The sequence below is a fragment of the Amblyomma mixtum genome, chromosome 5 (assembly GCF_055824585.1).
Source record: "Amblyomma mixtum isolate Tamu chromosome 5, ASM5582458v1, whole genome shotgun sequence".
Classification (NCBI taxonomy): Eukaryota; Metazoa; Arthropoda; class Arachnida; order Ixodida; family Ixodidae; genus Amblyomma; species Amblyomma mixtum.
In genome coordinates, this window is record NC_143016.1 from 10,327,444 (window position 1) to 10,349,530 (window position 22,087).

Sequence of the window (22,087 nt, forward strand, 5' to 3'; positions counted from 1 at the left end):
CCGCAGTCTCGCCGTTTCTCTGTGGGCCTTCGGCGCCACTTGTGCTCGCCGCGCCGCTCGCCTCCGTCCGAGAGGAGCCGCCGATTGACGTCACAGCTGCCGGTGCCGCGCGGCAACGCCGCTAGCCTTTGACCGAGGGAGAGACTGCGCACCTGTCGCTACGTATATCCTGACATAGCTGAGCTAAGCCATTACCAATTTTTTCGACGCTGAGCGCAGCGCTGCCGAAGCATATCAGGTCGCCACAGTGGACACGACCTGTAAAATATACACGGCATGATAATTTGGTGTGTTGCCAGACATTGTACACAATTATGTGCCCCAATATTGGTGCATGTGTTGGAGGGTTATGTCATATTAGACTGGCAGGACGTCTGATTATCAGCGCTTCCGGCATTGCGTAAAACAAATCACCTTAAAGAAGATGCCTGTAACTTAAGTAGCGAGAATTTCAAATTGAAGCTTTATGACTGGCTTCTTGGAACACCGATGTGAAGCACCAATGGAGCACCAATTGGAACACCAATGCATTTTTTGCAAAAGAAAAAAAATGACCCAGCCAACGGTAAATAGCGGTGGGTTTGGGGAAATATTGTGCGCGACTGTAAGTGTAGTTGAGCTAGACATGGGTAGTATGTTTTCTACTCCCTAGCTTGTAAAATTTAGCACTTCTGTCACTTTTTTTTTTCATGCTTAATGTTCGTAACCTTTCTAAATAGTGAATTTCCGCCTCCCACTTCTGCTGCTTGGCTATAAGGTACACCGTGCTAGTGGCTTCCGGATAAATTTCGGTGAACTGGGCTTGCTTAATATGCGCAGAAATATCAGCGCAGACATGTTTTCGCATTTCGCTTTTATTGGAAAACACCTGCCGAGGTCGGAAAAGAAATCCACTGCCTCGTGCTCAGCCAGGGAACATCTTAGCCAGTGAGCAAGTTTCAGTGATAAACCAGCAATCCTCAATGCTGCCAGAATGCTATAATGATAGAAGGACGTACAGGTCGTTGAAATCAGACAAGAGTGCGCACAGAGGTTATAGTTAAACTCTTTGTGAACTAGTTATGCAAGAAAGCATAGCTCAGAGGTGATTCTATTTCGCGAAAAAGCACTTCATATGCATTCTGTTGGAGCTTCTTAATTCCTCTCTTGAGGGAAATCCCTCTTGAGGGAAATGGCTCTCGACGTGCATGCGAGCGTTGCGAGAGCATTATTAATGACTCATGTGGCAACCATGTGTCGTATCTATTCCTGGCCACGTTGGTAACGGAGGCTTCGTTCGTGCAATAAACTTAGGAAACCGCGCTGTTCGTGCCGTCGGGCTCCAAAGCTCGGGACCAGAGTCAAAATGATATGAATAATGGTGCCACGAAATAAATCGAGCACGTGGTGCTCTATAGCCTCCTCTCTTTTTTTTTACATCTTTTCTCAGCATGATATATGACGGTCTGGTTTAGTTAGTGAGTGCTCCTCTGCGCGCTTATTTAGTCCAATAGGAACATATGACTAAGGTAAAAAAAATAAAAGCGCCATGGCGCTGCCCATCCCGAACCGCCCTCCACTACGACGGCTCTCATAGCCTTAGTCGCTTTGGGACGTTAAACCCCTTAAACCAAGCCAAACCAAACCTGAACCGCGTTTATTGCGAGGAGCACTGTGCCAAAACTGTGATGCACGCGCAGGGCTGAGACAATTAACTATGCGACTGTGGGCTGTTACAAGTGGTCGAGATTCAGTCCGGCAATAACTAGCACACTTTCTAGTCATGCTTCACACATAGCGCACCCCAGTACTGCTGGGGACGGAGTTATCGTCAAGGCGCGGTTTTCAGCTACTCTCGAGAATGTCGGCACCCCGTGATGACGGGACTTTGCCGGAAAAAAGTGTATTCCTTCAATCGCAGCTTATAAGCCACAGTGCGAATGTACAGGGAAGAAGCTCATGAAGGTCAAGGCTGATGACGTAAATACCAAAGGACCGGAAAAGGGCGTCATCGCAAACAAGCGTGAAACTATCGAGGTTAATAAAATGCAAGGCGAAGTTCTACCATACATATATGCCAGTTATCGTGACTTACTTTTTATTTGAGCTATTCAGTCTAAAGCAGTTTATTTCGGAAGCCTACCTCTATCATCACCGCAAAAAATATGATCTCATAGCAGAACAATTTCATTAATGAAAACGCCGATCGTGTGAGCAGGCAGAGAGGATCCGTACTCTTGTGTTCCGCATAAAATGGGAGAATTGTGTAAATTACAACAAACCATTTTTCCTTTTCTCCGGCGAGTTTATCTTTTAATTTGATCCCCGGACATTTTGGGCCTTTTTTTTTTCGTACTTGGCTCACGTTCTATTTTTTTAGAACACTTCACCCGATGCTATTTCACCCGATAAAGAAAAAATTAGAGGGCACTCCGGAAACCGCATTGACGTAATGCGAAAGCATTGACAGTGGCTGATCTGACTGCCGCCTCAACTGTGGTTGTGGCTCACGCGAGCTCTCCTTTTCAATCCTCCGACATGTTATCAGGCATTCGACGCAGCTGGCGAAGCGAGCGGAGGCGAGCCCAACGACGGGGCAAGCGGTGTGACGTCATACCAAACGGCGGTGGCTCCGCGACGAGGCATGCGGTATGACGTCATGTCAGATGGCGCGGCGAGCGCGCGGCGTCCGCCAGCTGCGGTGGTTGCTAGGCAACGGCTCAAGGTCGGCCTCTGTGCCTCCTCGGAGCACTGCCATAGCGAAATTGCAAGTTCGTGGCCAATGTAGTTTTTGCTGCAAAAGAAAGCCATGTAGCATTAATGAAGAACCAATGTAGGGGTGAACGCATAGCGGTCAGAGCGCATATTTGTCACTGGCAGGCTCTTTGTGCCGCCAAGTGCCCTGGAGAATAACAGGAAGATTTACATAACATAAGCCTGAAGCCATGCTTTGCTCCTCTATGCTTCCGAAATTGTTGCAACGTTCCGTACATGTAATACGAATACGGTCGTGCATTCACTGCCCTTCCCTCTTCTGCCTAGGCCCTCCACACCACAGATTGATCACGGCTGCTAGGTTTCGTTGTAACTAGCCAGAAGAATAAACGTCGAACTTGAGTGTAAGTGCGCGGATAACAATAACTGGATACAACGCCTTGCACGACGCCGGAAAAGACACACGATAGCGTCCTTAAAATTTTTCTTTGCTGAATGAAAAACTTCGTTCTCGTTCGGCAAATAGTACTCGTCTACATTGCCCGCTCTTCGCACATGCCGCTGCGCGTCAGTCAGTCTCTCGCAGACCTTGATGTAAATTGCTTCGCATGCGCAGAAGCTGCTTTCGCGGGCTCATTGTCCCTAGTATCACTCTGCTCTCTCCGCATGTTTTCCTCCCCAAAACGACCGGAGCGCGCCTCTTTCCCAGGTCATCGCAGCGGCACCAAACACCCCATGGATGGAGAACGAGCTCCCGACACGGCGCTCTCGCTCACTCTGCACTGGACAAAGTGAGCCGAGCACGCAATCTTATTTCGCGCCTTGTTTGCTGAAGCACGTTTCAGTCGTAAATATTCCTTTTCGGATGGCGCCGAGCTATCAGACTATCCACCCGAATGACTGCATCGTCTGGTGTATTAGGTGATCAAAGGGGGCGTGTTCTTAAGTTAAAGAAGCGCTAAAGTACTCAATTACAGAGCACCTGAATTGCCAGAAAGCTTTTCGGGCAGGATGTAGCCAAGCAGAGCTGCCACTACTATTCCCGTCATCTTCGTGCGTCCCGCAGAATTCCTCCATCGGGTTCATTATTTAAAAGCAGCGATATGCATGCACTTAGCGCAAGTGAAAGAACTAACCGATAACTAAATGAGAAATAGCATGCACTGACAGAAACGAAATTAACCGCAGCAGCCGTTGATGAAGTAAGGCGGCGGAGAGGTCTCTGTTTTGCAGGTTGGTGCGGAATAGTGGCACTCTGTCAACGACTCGTGTTTAAACTAGCGTTTAAAGTTAAATGACAATAAACTGAATCAAAGTAAGAAGTTATTTGTTCCTGCAGTGATGACTGCAGTGATTTGTTCGTTTCCTAAGGCAGCCCTCTTGAATCAAATACAGCTATTGTTCCTTCTCCATAGGTATATATGCCTTTACTGAATAATATATTTGTGGAAAAACAGAGCACAATATTTTCGGTCATCACAATAAATCTTTGTGTAGTATTTTGGTCGAAAAGTTGTATTAACAACAACCTTTATCTAGTAAGAACCGAAGTTTTTAAAGTATTGAGCTCTTTCTTGTCGCAGCCGCATAACTACAAAAAATTACTACAGTACTACTGAAAAGTCTGTCGTTAATGCGGAACGACATTCGCTGGTAATTTGGGCGCTATTTTGTGGCTTTTTCGACTGGGATGTAAGAAGGCCTAGAGGCAAAGTGCACCACTTCATGCTTTATTTATTGCAAGGGGCACTTTGCACGGAACACTGCGTTTGCTGATGGCCAAGGAAAGAGGAAAAGAATTGAATAAAGAACGACATCAAGAGGTAGAAGCCTGGAACAAGAAAAGTTCCTGGCAGAAAGCCAGCACCATGCATTCGGAATGTCCTCACCGGTAATGCGTCCCCAGAAACGGTCCTGTTTCCTTCTCTCCTTCACATTTCTTCCCCAATGCCTTTCCAGCTTCCGGTCAATCCTTAAAGGAAGCCACCTCTGCACTTTCCCACCACGGTGCACCCCCCTTACCCCAGTTCTGTCGGCCCTTTCTTTGAACAGAGGCGGCTGTATTGCTGTGTAGCCTGTGCAAGTGTGCATCTTGAACAAGAATGGCAGGGCAGCCCTTCCCTTCAGTCCATTCCCTTCCCTCTTGTTGCCGCCCTCATTGCGCAAGAGCACCATAGGTTATTTTCTCCCTAAGCCACTGAGTGCACTGTCTCTCATTACGATCGTAATGTATCAACACTCCTTAAATGTTTTGATGTAATCCGGGATTTCTGTAAAATGGCCGAATATCAACACTTCACAGAGAAGGCTTCCTGCAGTGATGATATTCTACAGGAACACTTAGCTCTTATTTGCCGCTTCCTATTATAGTACAGAAGCTGTGATGTCTTAAAATGAGCCGCTTCAACCGCTTGATATAGTAGCTGAATATGTTGAGAGCACAACTCTCGGAATTTGTGTACACTGTTTAACTAATGCAAATGAGAGAATGCAGGCAAGCAATCTCCCCATACGGCTTGCAGTCATCCCCGGCTGACATACACAAACAAAGCGCACCTCTCTTGCTGCTGCGATTTCTCAGAAAAATGCTTTAGATATCTGAGTGCCAACTACATAGTAAGAGTGAAAAAATGCAGTCCGATTAAAATACTACCGCATTATTCATTCAGGACTGTAGCGCTCTGCTGGTCGAAGTACTCGACGCTTAAAAATTGCTTCTGGTACAGCAGCATAGGTACTACTGCCCTGAATATTAGTTTCAGCGCTCAAGATGAGGTAAGACCTGATCAGTTCACACAGCAGTGTGAGGTTAGCGTATGCTGGAAAATTGTGCATTCAGTGGCCAATGAAAAGAACAGAGTATCTTGAACTTTCGCGCATGTTAGGTGCTCTGTGTGAAGAACAGCCGATGTCCTATAAAGCGGGAGCCGGAGCCATCCGACGCGGAAAGGTCTGCGAAGGAGGAGCGAAGAGATGAAAGAGGTTAAGGGAGAGCGCCACGAGGAACGATGGAGGAAGAAGGCAGGATGAAGAACCTCTGGCGGTAAGCAGCATAAGGAAAGGGGCTGTTTTAATGCTGTCGCCACTATATTTTTTTTTTGGTTCAGGTACGCACTTCTAGATCATTTTCTTTTTATGCGAAGCATACTACTTTAGCTACCACTTCAGCCCTTCACCGTGGTTATGCGCCTCCAAATCACGTGTTACATGACGTCACGACAGTAGAGAAACGGGGGCCCACCTCGCGACGTCGCTGTGGTTGTGCGCCTCCAAATCACGTGATACATGACGTCACACCACGTGACACGATGACGTCACGACAGTGGAGAAACGGGGGCCCACCTCGCGCCGTCGCTGTGGTTGTGCGCCTCCAAATCACGTGATACATGACGTCACACCACGTGACACGATGACGTCACGACAGTGGAGAAACGGGGGCCCACCTCGCGCCGTCGCTGTGGTTGTGCGCCTCCAAATTACGCGACACGATGATGCTTCGCATTCTTCAGGCTTAACCAAGTTAAGCCTCAGCCATTTTTTCTTTTTAATTTCCAGCGCGCGGAGTACATGGCCGCCCGCGGTGCGTCATTTATAGAATGGCCCCGCAAGCGCCTCGCACGCGCGTAGCACCTGCGGTGATGTACCCTAACCGAAACCCGGCTTCGTTTGTGTTAAGTGGGTCTGCTTTATTTGCACCACTTGAGATCCAGGAACGCCCCTCTCAACACATTTGCGCCGAATTGGCCAGAGTCTTTCTCGTCGCGGAAGGTCATGGGTGTATTCCGAGACAAGGCTCACAGCATTAATGCCACAGCGCATGAAATAGGATCCGCTATACGGGAATATGGGATAATTGAGAAGATCCGAGCCTCCTATTCGGGGCAGTCGAAAAATAACCAAGAGGTTCCCCGAGGAGCAAGCTTCTACTTATTTGTGGCAGCAAGAGTCTTGAGCTCTCCGTTGGGCTCATCATGGAAGTGTTATATCCTCCGGGTAGAGAAACCAATAGAACAGGACGCGCACACAAGAGAAGGAATTCATACGCACGACGCTGGAGTTCTCCAGCGTCGTTCGTATGAATTCTTTCTCTTGTGTACGCGTCCTATTCTGCTGTTTTCTCTACGCGGTACCATGCACCAACTGGCCCAACAAGTTATACGCTTCTACAATGTTATATGCCTTGCACCAAACGCGGAGAATACCGTACAGATGTCGTCAACCAGAACTGCTTATCCCACTTTCTTCCCAGGCACGCTCGTTTTTATCCCCATCAAATCCACCCGAGCCGTGGACTCGCTGGGATCAAAATGGACTTATCGGCATCAATGCTCTCCTTTCTTTGCTATTTCTCTCCTTAAACTTAAACTTAAAGCACCTTAAGCTTATTTCTTATATCTTTCTCCTGTCCATTTTGAGGGTTTTTTCGTTTACCTTTTTTTCTTAATTTGTTGTTCCTTCTCCACCTTTTCTCTCGCTTCCGTGGCGCCTCCCGGGAAACGAGAATTTGTGCTAATCGCCTCACAGATTTCGCACAATGAGCGCCGGTCTCTTGTGTGCAGCACGAAAAGGGCGAGCGGCACAAAAGGAGCCCGTCATAGCTCCTGATCGTATTTAATCTCTCTCCTTCTGCTCAGCAGTTAATGAATCACCCCAAGGGCTGCTGCCTTTGTTTCCTGATTACTCCCTTTCTTTCCTTCTATACGTATAGTCGTCCAACTGAGAACACAAAACCGACGCGCGCAAACAAAAACTACATACGCTACAACGTCCTTTGTCTGTTTCTCGCCCGCTTGTAGATACTAGTAGGCCGCTGCTCTCCCCATCCACGCCACTCATCCGAGCTACTTGAGCTACCCGAGCCAGCGGGTGGCGTCACCACGCGACACGGCAGCGGGAATGAATAACGGAAGAAGGTAAAGGGAAGCAAGGCTTTTTTGTAGTACACGAATCGCCTTGTGGGATCGTGCATCCAAGCGCGAGAGTCGACGCGGCCATGGCTCGCACCCGCTGTCAGTTGCCTCACGACGCGACGAACGATGATGGTCCCGATGTACCCTCATATGCATACGCCGGCCGCTTGCGCTTCCGCTAGACTCCGTGTCGCGATGTGTGCTCAAGCTACCGTGCATCGCTGCCGGAACCCGCTCCTCTCCCTCATTACGTTTTTCGCGCCGGTGGGCACCGCGCTGTCGCCCAGGGAAGCTTTTCTCTGGCGTGCTCGGGTGCGAGCAGGCAGAGTACGTGAGCTTGCCACCCAAGGAGCCGGAGACGAAAAAGGGAAGGAGTATTTGCATGTCTCGAGCACATTCTGCGCATTGCAGTTTGTTTTATTGCGCGAGAACGTTTCTCAAGACAAAGTGATGCTGCGCAACCGCTTTTCTTTTGATGACTGCTTTTTGTTCATTCGATGCGTCCGCTTCTGTTTCTCACATCACACTGCTCTGCGCGCTGCTCGACATCTGTTCCTCTAGAGTGTTGTTGCTGATGGCTGACGTAGTGCACGCGCGAAGTTCTATAAGTTTACACGATAACTTCATAGCCCTGTCACCGAGTAAGGAATAAGCCAGCTTGTGTAAGGCATACCTACAAGCCGATTTATTTCGAATATATGCCTTCGCGCCGAGATAGCGTGTTGAGCGAAATGATTGCTTGTATCCACACTAGTTTGCTGGCGTTGATTCAATATCTAAACCATGGCTTCTGTTTTGTCTTCCCGTTTCAATGAAATGACGCTGGTTCAGGCTGCATCTTCTGGGTTACTTCAAAGGTTGCGTTGTGCAACACTGCTTTACTTCCTCCTAGTATGCGCTGCACCACCATCATACATCAGGTTACTTAAAATCACAGAGCTCTAAAATTCACGCACAAGCATGCGATAACAATATCGCTAAGCGAAGCCAAAACAAACTGGCTGAAAAGTTCGACTTCAACAAGTACAGGTGCGGCCAGAATAATACGGAGCGCAGGAAGGGTCGCGGAGCAGCGGAAACGTGCTTATGAGCGCTGCCTAGCAGTGGCGACAGGAACTATCTTAATTTGGACGCGGCGAGATGGCGCCGGTAGCACGGACCCACTTTTTCCGCAGGCCTATCAACATTACAGCATATATAGCATGCAATCCCTTGCTCTATGATCGACTGATACTCTGCTGACAGCGCCATGCGCTTCGTTGCCCCGTTTCTCGCATCGAAGAGCGGCGCGCGCTGTAAACGGGAGCAAAACGGCCGTTTTGGCATTACGTGTTATCTCGGCCCTTCAGTCCGCGCGGCCACCGCTTTGCAGTTTAGTCGACACCGAGGCTAAAGTGAGCACGCCTGGATGAAGGCAGCACCTGGCGGTGTTGCCCGAACCAGCTCAGCATTTTTCGAACAGTGATAACGGCAAGGTTGCAGCAAAGAGGGGGGCCCGGCGGCAGGCACTCTCGCTTCGCGCGGATAGATAGGGATGTCTTTGTTGTGCTGATAGGTGGCGCTTAGATGCAGTTTCGGCTAGCTTGGCCGCCTTTCGCGTGCTCCGTATTATTATGGCCGCACCTGTACGTGTGTGCCGCGACAAGGGGCCGTAACGTTCTTCCCGGAAAGAGACCAGAAAGGTTAAGGAATTACTTTTTGCTTCCCACAAGACTTCAGTACAGGCTAGGGAACTTCCAACCAGCTTCTTTCCAGGAAAAAAAAAAAAATCCGCCTGGTTGTCAGCTACAGCGTTCACAGAACCAGCTGTCTTCTCTCTACCTGACAGAGCTAATTTGCACTTACGATTTCGGCGTCGGCGTGCTTGATAACACATCGCGAATGGATTTCAGAGCATTTACGGAGCCATCATACAGACCGGGTTGCGTAAAACACATTTCGTTTCTTGTAGTATGACGTGAGCGTGTATCTAAAACAAGCACGGGCAGGCTAGTAAAGGAAACAAGCTGCATTTTCTACAAACGCGGCTTGCTTAAAGGCGTCCTTCTATTCTCGGCTGCAGTGTACAGGAATTGCGCTGCGGGAAAGCGTGTTCGTTCGCTAACCACACTAACCACTAACAGCTAACCATTAGCGGGCCCATGCGGGCGTTGCTCTCAGTCGGGCTGCTCGTTAATCTCAAAAGGAGCACTCATTCGCCCCGCGCAGCCGGAACTGGGCCTGAGAGTGCATGCGGACACAAAGTTAGGCCTGCACGCGGACAGCAGCCCGTTGACCTTTCCTGATTGTGTTGCTGTTAGACTGCGATGTTCGTGGACAACCTTTGCACGTTAAACATGGACGAACTGTGATGAAGACTTTGCATTGAGTTAGCTCACTAACCGTTGATAAACTTCCTTGCGGCAAGGAGTTGAGAATAATTATCTTAACATGCTCATGAGTCCACACGTACCACTGGGAACAAAACATCGCCACTAGCTCTCTTATCGCATTAGCATTTAGGCAGCATCATTTTATCGCAGTTGGATTTCACTGCAGCGGCATCTTTCTATGTGTAATCATTGGCGCACGCCATGTACAGCTGATTTTCCGCATTACCAGTGGTGTAATCTCCATTCCATTCATTTTTTTCATTCCCTTACCACAATTATACACTTCTTTTATTGTACTGGTCCTGTATTGTTTCTTGGTCGCAAATAGCCAGTGGCCGATTCGATTCTGCCAACCATCCTGAACTTGCCCAGAAAAGCTTGGCCTTTCTGTGGGCGTCACTGGAGACGAAACCACTAGCTCCAAGCATGCCCAGGGCTTGCAAAGTGTCAGATAATACAGTTAAGCCGCGGGACGGCGCCACTTGAAGGGTTTGTAGTGTGGAAATAATGCTGTTTCCGCGTTTGCAAACTTGCTACCACATGTTGCCAATGCGTAACAGGACAATGTGGACAGGAGATGACGACGGAGATTTGTACCATAAAAATTCTTCGGCGATCCTCGGTGGACCGTTTGAATGCGTTAGCAGTCAACCGCTCGTATCCGAGGCAAACACACTAAAATTTGTTATACCGAAAGGGGTTCCCTAGGTCCGTTTTATCTGAGGTCCACACACCAAGTTCGTTATACCTGAGATCGACACACGAAAGCTCGTTATATACGAGATTATAACACGCGCAAGTTTGCTACATTCAAGGTTAGCACACGAAAGGTCGTTTTATCCCAGGAGGCATGCTAAAGTTCCTTATAACCGAAGTGTATAAGCTTCGCTATATCCGAGGTAGTATTCTTAGTTTGTATATGTAGCATACTAAGCTTGTACGTTGCCCGATTGGCAGGTTGCCACCTGCTCACCCTGGCAAGTGGGTCACCTGCCACAGTCTGCTGGCAGACGGCGCTTATCATTTCCGAGCGAACAGACCCTTGTAATGCTAACGCATTAAAATAAATTTGACACTGTCGAAAGGATGTCGTAGGGTTTTCGAAGTATTTTTTCTGCAACTGACGCCGTTGGTCCTTACTTCTCTCTTTCTGCTTTCTTTTTTATACTCTCTTTCGCCCATCGCAAGCTCTTAGGTCCTAGAAATCTTCAGTAACGCAACACGCTCAAGTTTCTCTGTATGCTTTTTTCGAGCCAGAACGCTTTACAACTAGCGGCACTTTATATTATTTTATTTTCTTTACTGTGCGCCCCGTTCCGAATAAGCGAACTGCAACCTTTCCGGCTTGTCGCCGCCGGCGGTGCGGCTACCGTCATCCGGATCAGGCCTGGCTTAGTGCCCTCGGGAAATAATCCGGAATACATAGAGAGACGCTGCTTTATGTTTAATCGCCATTGCTTCTTCTCTTATTTTTTGTCCCGTTGCTCCTCGCATCATCAGAGTGCCAGCGTACTAAGCGACGCCGACGGGCTTAGCGCAGCTGCACAACAGGAATTATTAAAGCTGCATTCCAGTGAACAATGTGCGGCGTCGGACTGCGGCGCTCGACACTCAATTCTGGCATCGGCAGCAAACTCGAAGGAAGACCTTGCGGGATGCCTCCAGGGCCCCGATGACCGCCGAACGAAAAAAGAAAAATCGCACGAAGAAATAGTTGAACTGAGAGCGGAAGTCAGTTCGATTGAAAGCGTCTGAGCTCTAAGAGATAGGGGAAGAGGCGCGGGCGAAGGCAGGAAGACCGTTGGCTACCTGCCTGCGGCGGCGAGCAGAATCCTAGTGAAGTCACAAAGAGAAAGAGATCGCGAATCAAGAATTGAAAATGCAGAAACACCGACAAGAAAGGTAGCGAGCTTGCTAAGCGCCAGCACACTGTGGTGTCACCTTCACAGTATGCAGTAGCTTTGCTTCGTGATACATAGAGCTCTACCAATCTTTGCGGGAGATAGTAGCGCGTGACGTCAGCGTCATTTTCTAGCAAAGAAAATAAAAAGTAACGACCATGGAAAAAGCATGTAAAATTTTGTAGCATGCTTTAAAATATACAACAGAGGAGCATTCTTAAGTCAGCATAATATATATTAAATTTATTTTGGCCTAAACACAATTTATCTACGATGCTGTGTTGAAGTGTAGACGTGGTACTTTCTTCGTCTTCAAGGCACGTTAACATTCCGAAAATAAAAATAAAAGGGCACAGAGTGACATTTTAATTAGGAGCTTTATTATTATTCCATATAGAGATACGCATATCATCACTGTTGGTAAGGTAAAAACAAAACAAGAAGGGTGGGGGAAATACTGTAAGAAAAAAAAGAAATAGAAGGAAGATAATAAAGAGGAGTAAAAGATATAAATCAGCCAAACCAGGTTACTACATGTTATTTTTGCCTGCTCCTATTTACACACTGTACAAGCGCTTCATCTGACATTTCATATCGCATTTCAAATCGAAGCAGGTGGACAAAATCGATTCACATAAAGAAATAAGAAAAAATTTTTGCGCCTAAAATAATTTACTGCTCGTGTCCCGCGGCATTGGCGGCTAGAGTGAGTGTGATCAAAATTCCGTTACCGGCATTAGTGAGAACAATCAATCAACGTTTGTCGACGACGGCCACTGTATGCACAGCTAGTGCTGTTCATGACAGATAGTGCGGAACGTTCTTTTCCCACTATGGATGAGGTTTGGAAGATTAACGATCTCGCGGAGTTCAAGCGCTGACACCCGAGCTGTCGGCCTCCACGCGAGAGCGAGTCTGAAATCACGCACCAGTCACCCGTTCCTGTGCTTCCCTTTCCTTTAATTTACGCCTTGCTAAAACACAAGGGGGTACGAAGCAACGAAAACAAAATAAGATTTTTATCACTGTACTACCCTTTCCTGAGGAGGACGCGTCAGTAGTGGTAAATTGTTTTCAACACCTTTGCTGAGAAACATTTGCGGAGATTTTCCGGCTTCAAGTGTGTTCTCTCTGTGTTTAATTGGCGAACTCGGCCTCTGCGCCAGAATTTTCCTCTCTTGATCAATTATGCTGTATCACTTATTTATATTTCGCAGTTTATTTCACTTATTTATGTCTCGCATATACGCCGGAGCGTATATGCAAACAGGGTGTTTAATCTGATGCTAGCAGTTCTTGAAAATAGGGTTTCCGAGTTAATATAATGTTTCTTCGGTGTACTATCGCCATCAGTGGCCATATAAAGGAACAGTTACAGCGTGTTAACTAGCAAGCTAGTAAGCTATAATTTACAGGGTGAATTTCAAAATAGTATTACAGTTATGCGCCTCATTGTAATTAGGAACCTGTAGGTCGCCATCAGTCATTGCCGTATCAGTTTCTACATTTTAGGGAACGCGATACCCGGTGGCGAGCTTGTCACGAGCTCTTCCCGTTCATCGCTCTCTCCCGCAGGCTGCGACGCCCGCCTGTTTTATTTAAAAACTAATGTTGTGGCACATAAAGATAGTTTTTGTGGCACATTCATGGCAGCGATATATGTCGTTAAAAAAAACACCTGAATCATGTCCACTAATAACCGATAAGAGATAATCTTTTAACTGATACACCTAAGCGGCAAGTTGTAACTATATATACAGTTCCTCTCCACTCCTCTCTCTTTATTCATCCTCTTCTAATCCGAAGTTGTTTCACTCACAAAGCAAAAAACTTCAATATTGAGGGCCAAAAACGGGGACGATGCATGCACCACGCATTGTGAGAATACGACGTATTATAGCTTTCTTTCTTTTTTCATTTAAAGACTAAAGCAGCACATTCGACTAGTGTTTTGAAATCCCATCTCTGTGCTCCATTTTCATTCTGTCCCTCTCTCTACTGCTTGAAGCTAAGGTGTTGTGTGAATTGCTACCCAGGAATTGTTCCATTTGCACTTTTCTATAGATTTCCTCTTTCAGTTGTACTCAAACCCTCCAAGCTTTTCTTTCTCTCTATACGCGCGCTGAGATTCCACGGCCAGGCTCGCCGCTCTTGTCGATGCCGCAACAGTGCGTCAGAAAAAGGGATCCGTGTCTCGGCCCTCACCGCAATGACTGTTTTGTCGTCCGGCTTCAGGCTCGTTAAAATATCATTACTCGCACGGTGTTCATATCAGAGAGCCAGCTGGAATGATGGTGGCGTGTGTTCGCTCAAAGCGTGTTTCTTTCTGATGAAGCAACTGCCGCGGAGGCCTAACGGCGTAACACCGCGGGAAAACTGGTCGCGCACAAATACTCAAGCATCCTGGCAGGACGAAGATAACGGGGTTTCTCTATCGATAATCTGGTCGTCGCATTGAGCTTTGTGGTAAATATAATAGGTGGAAATCTGGCGACAAAATTATGGCTGTAGTTCGTTGCACGAAAAAAGTGTATACGCGTCATTTAATAGGCAGTAGCTGCAACAAGACTGGGCTTCCGATCCCATCACGCATGCTAAACACACACAAATAGGCACACACGCACTCCTTCACGTGCGCAGATTATGTGATTCGATAATAAATCAAGAAAATCGTTTACGCAAAAATAACAGTGTTATCTCATATGATATTAAGTACGTTTTCTTGTATCCTCTTGCCTGTTTTGATACTCTATTTTTTATTCTTGCTCAATGACCGCACTGTACAATTTCTTCTGGGAAAAATGAATTGTTTCTCCTTTATTTTCTATCGACTTAGGCAAAACATTTCAAGCTAGCGTCGTTATGAATCGCATATACCGAAGAGACCAATATCGAAGAGACTACAAATTAGGTAATGCTTACGTCAGGCAAGGGCGCTAACATTATGGCATGAAAATTGGATGCATTTGTGCAAACCGCTAAAGAAACTAAATAGATTTCAAACGAGATGGTTCATCAAGAAAAATGCAATCCAATATGTTTCCGATATCTTTGGATATCACCTGCACATATATGCTCATGCGCTGGATCTCGTGAAACAACTCGTTCCTTCTGCGCGCTTCACAACCGAAGCTGGCTCATTCTCGAACAAATGAAAAGGAGGAGAAAAAAAAATCAAAACTTCGCTCGCACGCTCGAACACGACACGTCTAACGAGATTTTCCCATAAATAGGCCTAATTTTCTACGCAATCTTGGCTAACAAACGAGTAGCGTCACCATTGATCAACGAAGAAAGACAAAAAAAAACTAAAGATATCTTGACAAGTCCGCCAGCCGACGACACACTATCATCGAAATCCGGCGAAGCGTCAAGCGAACCAACGATCGGTACCCGTGCTGCGGGCTCGCCTTGCATGTCAACGTAAGTGATCCTCAGCGCAAAACGACGAACAAGACGGCGAGTTTTTTCGTTCACTCCCGTTTAACCTAGGCGAATAAGCCAGCCCCGCGTGAATCTCGCGGGGAGTGAAGCGGCAGCAGTAGCCAACGCCTGCAGCGCATTTCCGCTAAAGTCCCGTCTCGCTAATGAGCTTCGGATGTGTACTCATCACGCGCTGGTTCGGAAGTGAGAGCGAGGAAAGGCGTCCCCTCGTTATGCCAAACGGACCAACAAGCGCGAACCAAAACATTAGCTCGGATGTCAGGCCAAAGTGCAAACGAAAAATGGTGAAGGGAAACGAGGAAGATTCGGGTCGTCATCCTAGAAGAATGAAAAATAAAACAGGAGTTCGAGGTTACGGGAAGAACGGGGGGGGGGGGGGGGATCCACATTTTAAAGAAAAAAAAAAAGGTGCTGCACCAATGAAGGCTTGAATAATCTACCGATCTGCTTGCATCCCTTCCTCCTGCATATTTGGTGCTTCGAGGCCTACAACTTCGAATCAAGTGACTAGTGTACCTTTGCTGAGAGCCGAAAAAAAGTCTGTGGCAGAAGCCTGGGTCGGTTGGTCGCCGTCAACTGCCTTCCAGCGTGACGGTAGAATGCAGCACTATAGCTTTTGTCCCTGAACCTAGCCCGCATTTCACCGCTGTTATTCCTCGTTCTCCTATCTGTCCCGTCCTTCCTTTCTTTTCCTTCTGGTTCTTCTGTTTGTCGAAGCTCTGTATAAGCCCCGTCTACATTTTCTACCCACTAGTGTTCCTCTCGCAGCTTGAGCGAAAAACCTGCTGCTGGACATGGCTCAGACCAGCGTGACTGAGGGAGCAACGCCTAGGGGCGCTGGTTAATAATTTGGTCCTTTTTTGCTGCCAATAACCTCAGCGTGTGAGCGAGGAGTAAGCCTAGCACCACAGGTCCTGTTCCTCGTCTCTGCCTCATCTATCAGTTTTACGTATAGCGTCATTTTGGACCTGTAGCCCACCTCGTAGCTGTCTAGGCCCCCCGGGGGTTGGTCTTGTTGAAGGCTGCCTTACGTGTTTACATTTCTGGGTTAACTAGAGTTGGAATATTTAAACCACGATTCTGCACACAAAAGAGTAACCCAGGAAGAAACCTAAACAACAGCACCTTCAGCACCGGTCGGGGTCATTGCTTCCGCTTCCAATTAAAATGTCTGCTATCCGAGAGAACGCTGTTCTATGTCATTTGGCCACTCACAGCGGCACAATAAAAAAGGCAAAACACGACCTCTGCTAGCAAAGCAAATATCTCGAAAGTAACCAGCCACGCAGCAACAGCGCACGCTTATTTTCGTAATACTTGTTCCGCTGTTGCACTCGGTAGTGTTATCTTTTAGGCACTAGCAGTCGAAAAGATATTAACATGCAACGTGACAGGCAACTAAATAGTTATGTTTCAGTTAGCCGTGTGCTAGGTAATCATAATTTCCATAGTGGGCGTCGGTTACTGCAGGTTGTGTTGATAGGAAGAAATTTTCTCTCGCAGTCAATAAAACGTAAATGTTAGCGAAGTCTGCTCCGCACGCATGCTTCTACATTCATAACGCAACGTAGAATCGAGCTAAAATGTGAAGTAAAAAATGAACGAATGTAGAGTAAATAATAGGTAAATATGGAGGTGACTTCCATGCCAATAAATCGAGGGTGCCTGCGCTGTGATTACCGAAGCACTTTGGAGAGCGTTTTCAGGCGTGCAGGCTTTATTTAAGCCCTCGTTGCAATCAGCAAGGAGTGCATGGCTAAATATGAACCACTGAAGCGAATCGATGTCCCTCTCTTTCTTCCCTCTGCGCGAGGTCTCGCTCCCAGACCTAGTTATTAAGGCCCGCGGGAAATACCTCTATTGAATTCTCATCATGCCGCGCGGCCTGCCTGGCTGCCACTACAGGTCGATGCTGTGCAGCCCTTCGAAAAAGAAAAAGAAATAATAAAGATACAGATAAGAAATAATGAATAGCAGTGAATGAGGTGGGGATGTGTGTACCGATTCTTCGCCACTATTACGGCAGATGTACAACAGATGGCGGCAGTTAACCTACAGATGAGTTCATGCACAGGCTGGAGATCAGCGCGAATAATGTTTGGCCAGCAGTTGTAGTTTCGGTGAGTGTTTTTCATACGCTGGTACAATGGCGCTAGCTTACAGGGAGCCATTTCTGTGCACAGGAAGGCTGCGGTCCCAGCACACAGGATGCCTGTTATATAGCTTACGTGCAGCACGGATTTAGTTAGAGCGAAGTAGGTATCGCTGAACTCGTCCCGTCAAGCTAAACAAGCTGTCACCGCAGGTAGCTGGTTCGGCTTCCGGATTTCACACAATGAGAAAATAAACACCGATAAAAAAGCGTTGCATATGATTTTCTAGACGCCCATTCAGTTTGCATCGTCTACTGTTTATTTGCGCAGTAGCTGCGTCTGGCACCTGTTTTCACTTGAAAAGCTTGTTTTTTCGGAATATTCTTGGAAAAGGAAGAAAAGAAACAAAGTTGTGCCATTAGAAATGAGCGCAGTGAACGCACACAGAAAAGTAAGAGTCAGAAATTAGACGAGGCTCTGGTACTGGAAACGTGGCGCTCAAAATACGACGTCCTGTTTAAACACGCACTGCCTTCATCGCTCGTAAGTATCGTTTGATTTTTGTTTAAAAACTCGTCACAAGACTCAAAGAACAGAACGAAATGCAGCGGGCCTTCTTCAGAGACAGCGTTTTGCCTTTCATGATATGACGAGTGGTGATCGCAAAAGCACTGGTTTTCTCGAAAGGAAAAAAATGTAGACGTGCTCGGCCAAAATAGCAGACCGGTAAGAAGGAAAAAAAAGGAAAAATCTGTAGACGCGACTGCAGGAAAGAGCGAATTTTCTGCGCCCTGTGACGACCCATTTCCCCGCCCCTATTTTCCAGCTCCGAGAGCCTGCCTCCAGTGAACGGTGTCGTTGAAACAAGGGCAAAGCTAGCACAGTCGCGTCGCCGTCGTTCTTCTTTGCGTAAGGGCAGAAATTCGGCGCCGTGAGAAATCGGGTTAAAAGGTATCTCACAGCATCGGCGCAGGTGCCCTTCGAGTGAGTGGCGTCGGCCACGCCAGAGAGATCATGAGCGCGAGGTAGCGGTTATGGCGCGTACATTAGCTTGAGGCTCACTGACATTTTAGATCGACACTATAGGGGGCTGGTGTTTCGAACCCAATTTTATCCTCCCCAAGTTTCGCTTCTCGCAGTTCCTCTGGGATACATGGACATTTCTTCGTATACAAAATAGTGCACTGTCGCCCTAGAAAGTATGTATTTTTCCATAAGCTAAAGGTCGCTTCCGACTTCTTCCGGTCGCAAAAATAAATATAGTAAGATAGAGAGGGAGGAAGAAGGAAATAAAGGCAGGGAGGTTGACTAGTCAGTGCCTGATTGCCTACTCCACAAGTGGGGATGGGAATGGAGAGAGGGAAACTGAAGAAAGTAAGAAAGTTGACTGCGTATCCATATTGTTCTTCGGTCTTTAAAACCAGGGGCGTTTGAGTAGTCCATTGATGCCTTTTATAGTTTATGAAGGGACAGACCAAGTTCCCAGAATCTTTAGCCACCGTTGATAGATCTGAGTACAAAATATGTCGTCATATACGCACTCATAACAGGGTACGAAAGTAGAGCAGCAGGACAGATTTGAAATCCTCGTGCAGCAGACAACGCAAATTGGATTGTTTATTTTTCTGTGTTTTTCATCGATCAGAACTTTCAGTCAAGTTGCGGCTTCCACACGTTTACTAGCTCGATGCGGTAGCTCTACCCTGCACGGCGGCGAGCATCGTAGAATTTTGAAGCAAAGCTGTAACTTAAAATACTCTGATTTACTGAAATGTGAATGTCAGGTGAGACACTAATGGTGTCTTCAGCATCAGTGAAGGCGTCGCCATGTTGTTGAGAACACGCCTGTAAGACGCCTTTTGTCGTTTCATGAAAAAATAAAACACAGTACGTAACGAAGTTGCCACCTTGCTTCACATCAGCATTAAGCTAGTAGATTAAAAATGAAACGGCAAGGCAGCAGCAAAGCGATTCTGGTGGCGCACATGCGCTATAATTCGTTTTAGCTCCTTGGTACACATAGCTCCTAAATTATGACGTACTGAGTTTCTTGGCGCTTCGTCCAGTCCCTCAACCTATCCATCAGCATATCTTTTATTTTTTCTTGCAGGAAAAAGCCAGGACAAAAGCCTTGATAAAGACGAGAAGTACAAAATAGCTTGCGCATGCTAGTGCAACAACTTCCCCCGCTTGGTGACGTGAGATTTGACGGAACACCAATCAGGGTCGAGTTCCATGCGCAACGATTACACAAGTGGGGTCATAGACCACTCGTATTTTTCGCCCTCAAGTCAAAACTTGGTAGTTTTGTTGGCCAATATGCGGTAATGACGAAAAAATATGGTGAAAAATATCGTCTGCAAAGCATTTCTAACGTGTTGGCTTTATAGAGCTTTGGCTTTTACAGACTTAGTTTTTTTTAACTGTGCTTTGCTTCTAATAACGGTGTTGCAACCGCCAGTAGCACGGGGGGGGGGGGGGGGGGGGGGGACGAGTAGGACCAGCGTTTCACACCAGCTCCCCTCGCTGGATTGTTCCCTAGAAAGAAACGAAGATTTATTCATAATGGCTCCAAGTAACGGCACTGACGTTGAATAAAAAGAAAGAGAGTCTCCAAAGGAGCCAGAAAAAGGCAGGAAAAAAAAGTGTTAACGAAGAACTCTAACAACGAGTGATATAAAATTCTTCAGAGAACGATAAAATAGAAGTCTAGAGCTGACCGCCAACGCTAACCGGACTCCTGGAGTTCTCTCCATATTTTTCTGTCCCTTCTTCATTGCGTCAGCCTTACCACTTCCCTCCTCCAGGTGCGCTCGGCCGCGGAAACTTAGTCCCGAAATAATCGATCCGAACCTCTGAGCGCGGGTCAAACACGAAGCCCAATCAAAATACTTCGCCTACTATTCCGAACCGCACTATTCACATCGCTAAGCCACAGCGCTGGCCTCTGCAGGAAAAGGACGGAAAGAGAGAGGGAGAGAGGGAATAATGGAAGGCGGTAAGGACGTAGAGGCGATGAGGAATGGGAATCTCAAGCAAGCTTCTCCCGCAGAAAGGGAAGCCCGATGCAGGAAGGAAACGTGCTCACAGACTGCCCTCTATCGTCATGTTGCGCTCCCTAATGTGTGAAAGCGTGCGGCCTTAACTTTGTAGTGATAAGCGAGGAAGTTTCCTCGCCGTGAACGGGGAAAACGGAGCCCAAGACGAGCCGGCCGAGTGGAGGACAAGTGAGCTTCAAGGTTCGGGCGGGAAAGCTTTCGGCGACCGAACTTTTCCATATATAAGGGAGGACTTTCTGCCAGGGGGCTCTGTGGCGCTTTCATAACCAGTCGGTTGGCGGAAAGGAATTCTGGTGCCCGCAGGTACCCATCTTTTAGCGAACTCGTTTCATTGAACGCCTTCTGCGTATATAGCAGGCTGGTTCGCCGAAGCGAATCGTTTCCTTCGGCGACCCACATTCATTCGACGATGAGGACTTGCATTTTTTTCTCCTGGGAAACTGGCCCCTCTGTTCCTGAGAACAGTTTGATATCTGGAACTCAATTTTGCAGCATCAAGGGTAAACTCCTCTCTTCGCAGGTTTTAAGTAATAAAAAAGCACGTTCTTTATTCCGCACCTCAACACGGTAACGAGGACATAACAAAAAATAGAGAGTTTAAAGGCACATTTAGGAAAAACAAAAGTTGGCCTGTGTCAATACGGCATTCTGTTCTAATATAAAATAAAGGGGCACTCTCACTGAGAACAGAGATGTTGTAAGCTAGAAAAAAAAAACGAAATGCAGGTCGTGCCTTCACCGGCCGATTTCGGAAGTAGAATGCATGCGTTCATACCCAAATAATTCGCGGATCTCAGAGGCTACGCTACAGCGCCATCCACTTGAAAACAGTGGCAACCCGTTCTTTTCGTTAAGGACGTCACGAGTTTTAAATCGTTGGGGGGAGGGGGGGCGAGATTTTCATATACAATTTTCCCCCCGATAAATACACTCCTGGCTGTCGTGCAAATGCGAGCATAGGCAAGAAAAGCGAAAGAAAGAATTTTTGCTAAGAGCAGTAATTCGATTGAGTGCTCGTTTAAGCGTGCAACTACCGTACGTCGCTACCACCATTGCCGCAGTGGGGTGGTAACGACACACATGTAGCACACGAGTCTCTGTACAGGATTCCTGTAAGCGCTGTAACGGTCGGAGCAACGTTGAAACGCCAAACTTAAACTGCTTCTGAGTAATTTTCAAAAAAAAAAAATACGTCCGAAACTCCGTGATCTATTTACATGGAACAACTCGTGCCAGATAGACTTGCGCGCATTCGGAGAGTTAGCGGAAGGCAGCTGTATTACACCTAGAGAAAAATGCAGGACACACGCGTCGACGATGTATCGACACCCGAATCGGTTTCTGACACGATAAAATGAGGGGTAAATTCGGACTTTTAAACTTGTTGCAGAACAAGCAGCACAAGTAAGATGGAGAGAGAGAGAGAAAACTTTATTTACAAAGGAATTCGGGGCACGCCCCAGGGTCCCCGCACGACCCCACTGCACTCAAGTGTTTATGTTCCTGAGGTCCATAACACTGGCAGCACGGCCGGTGGCGATGGTCTGCACGGCCGGGTCCTCCGAGTGCAGCAGGGTCTCCCAGTCCTCCCAGGTCTTGAGGTTCTCTAGGTCC

General features: G+C 47.3%; 1 protein-coding gene across 24 annotated transcripts in view; it reads left to right on the forward strand.

The window, feature by feature from the left end:
- The window catches only part of LOC149341301 (uncharacterized), a 309,449-nt gene that overhangs the window by 154,608 nt on the left and 132,754 nt on the right, over nucleotides 1-22,087 (forward strand). For 14 of the 24 annotated variants that reach the window (XR_016282911.1, XR_016282905.1, XR_016282903.1 and 11 more), the window contains one exon: nucleotides 3,404-3,485. The exons of 8 other annotated variants lie outside the window; for them this stretch is intronic. Coding sequence is in view for 9 of the 16 variants with exons in the window: in XM_089543331.1 (XP_089399457.1) it covers nucleotides 3,404-3,485 (82 nt within the window). In the remaining 7 variants the exon portion in view is untranslated. Of the gene's footprint in view, nucleotides 1-3,403; nucleotides 3,486-5,579; nucleotides 5,738-22,087 lie in introns of all 24 variants that reach the window. 2 more of the 24 variants (XR_016282908.1, XR_016282909.1) reach the window with 2 other exon arrangements.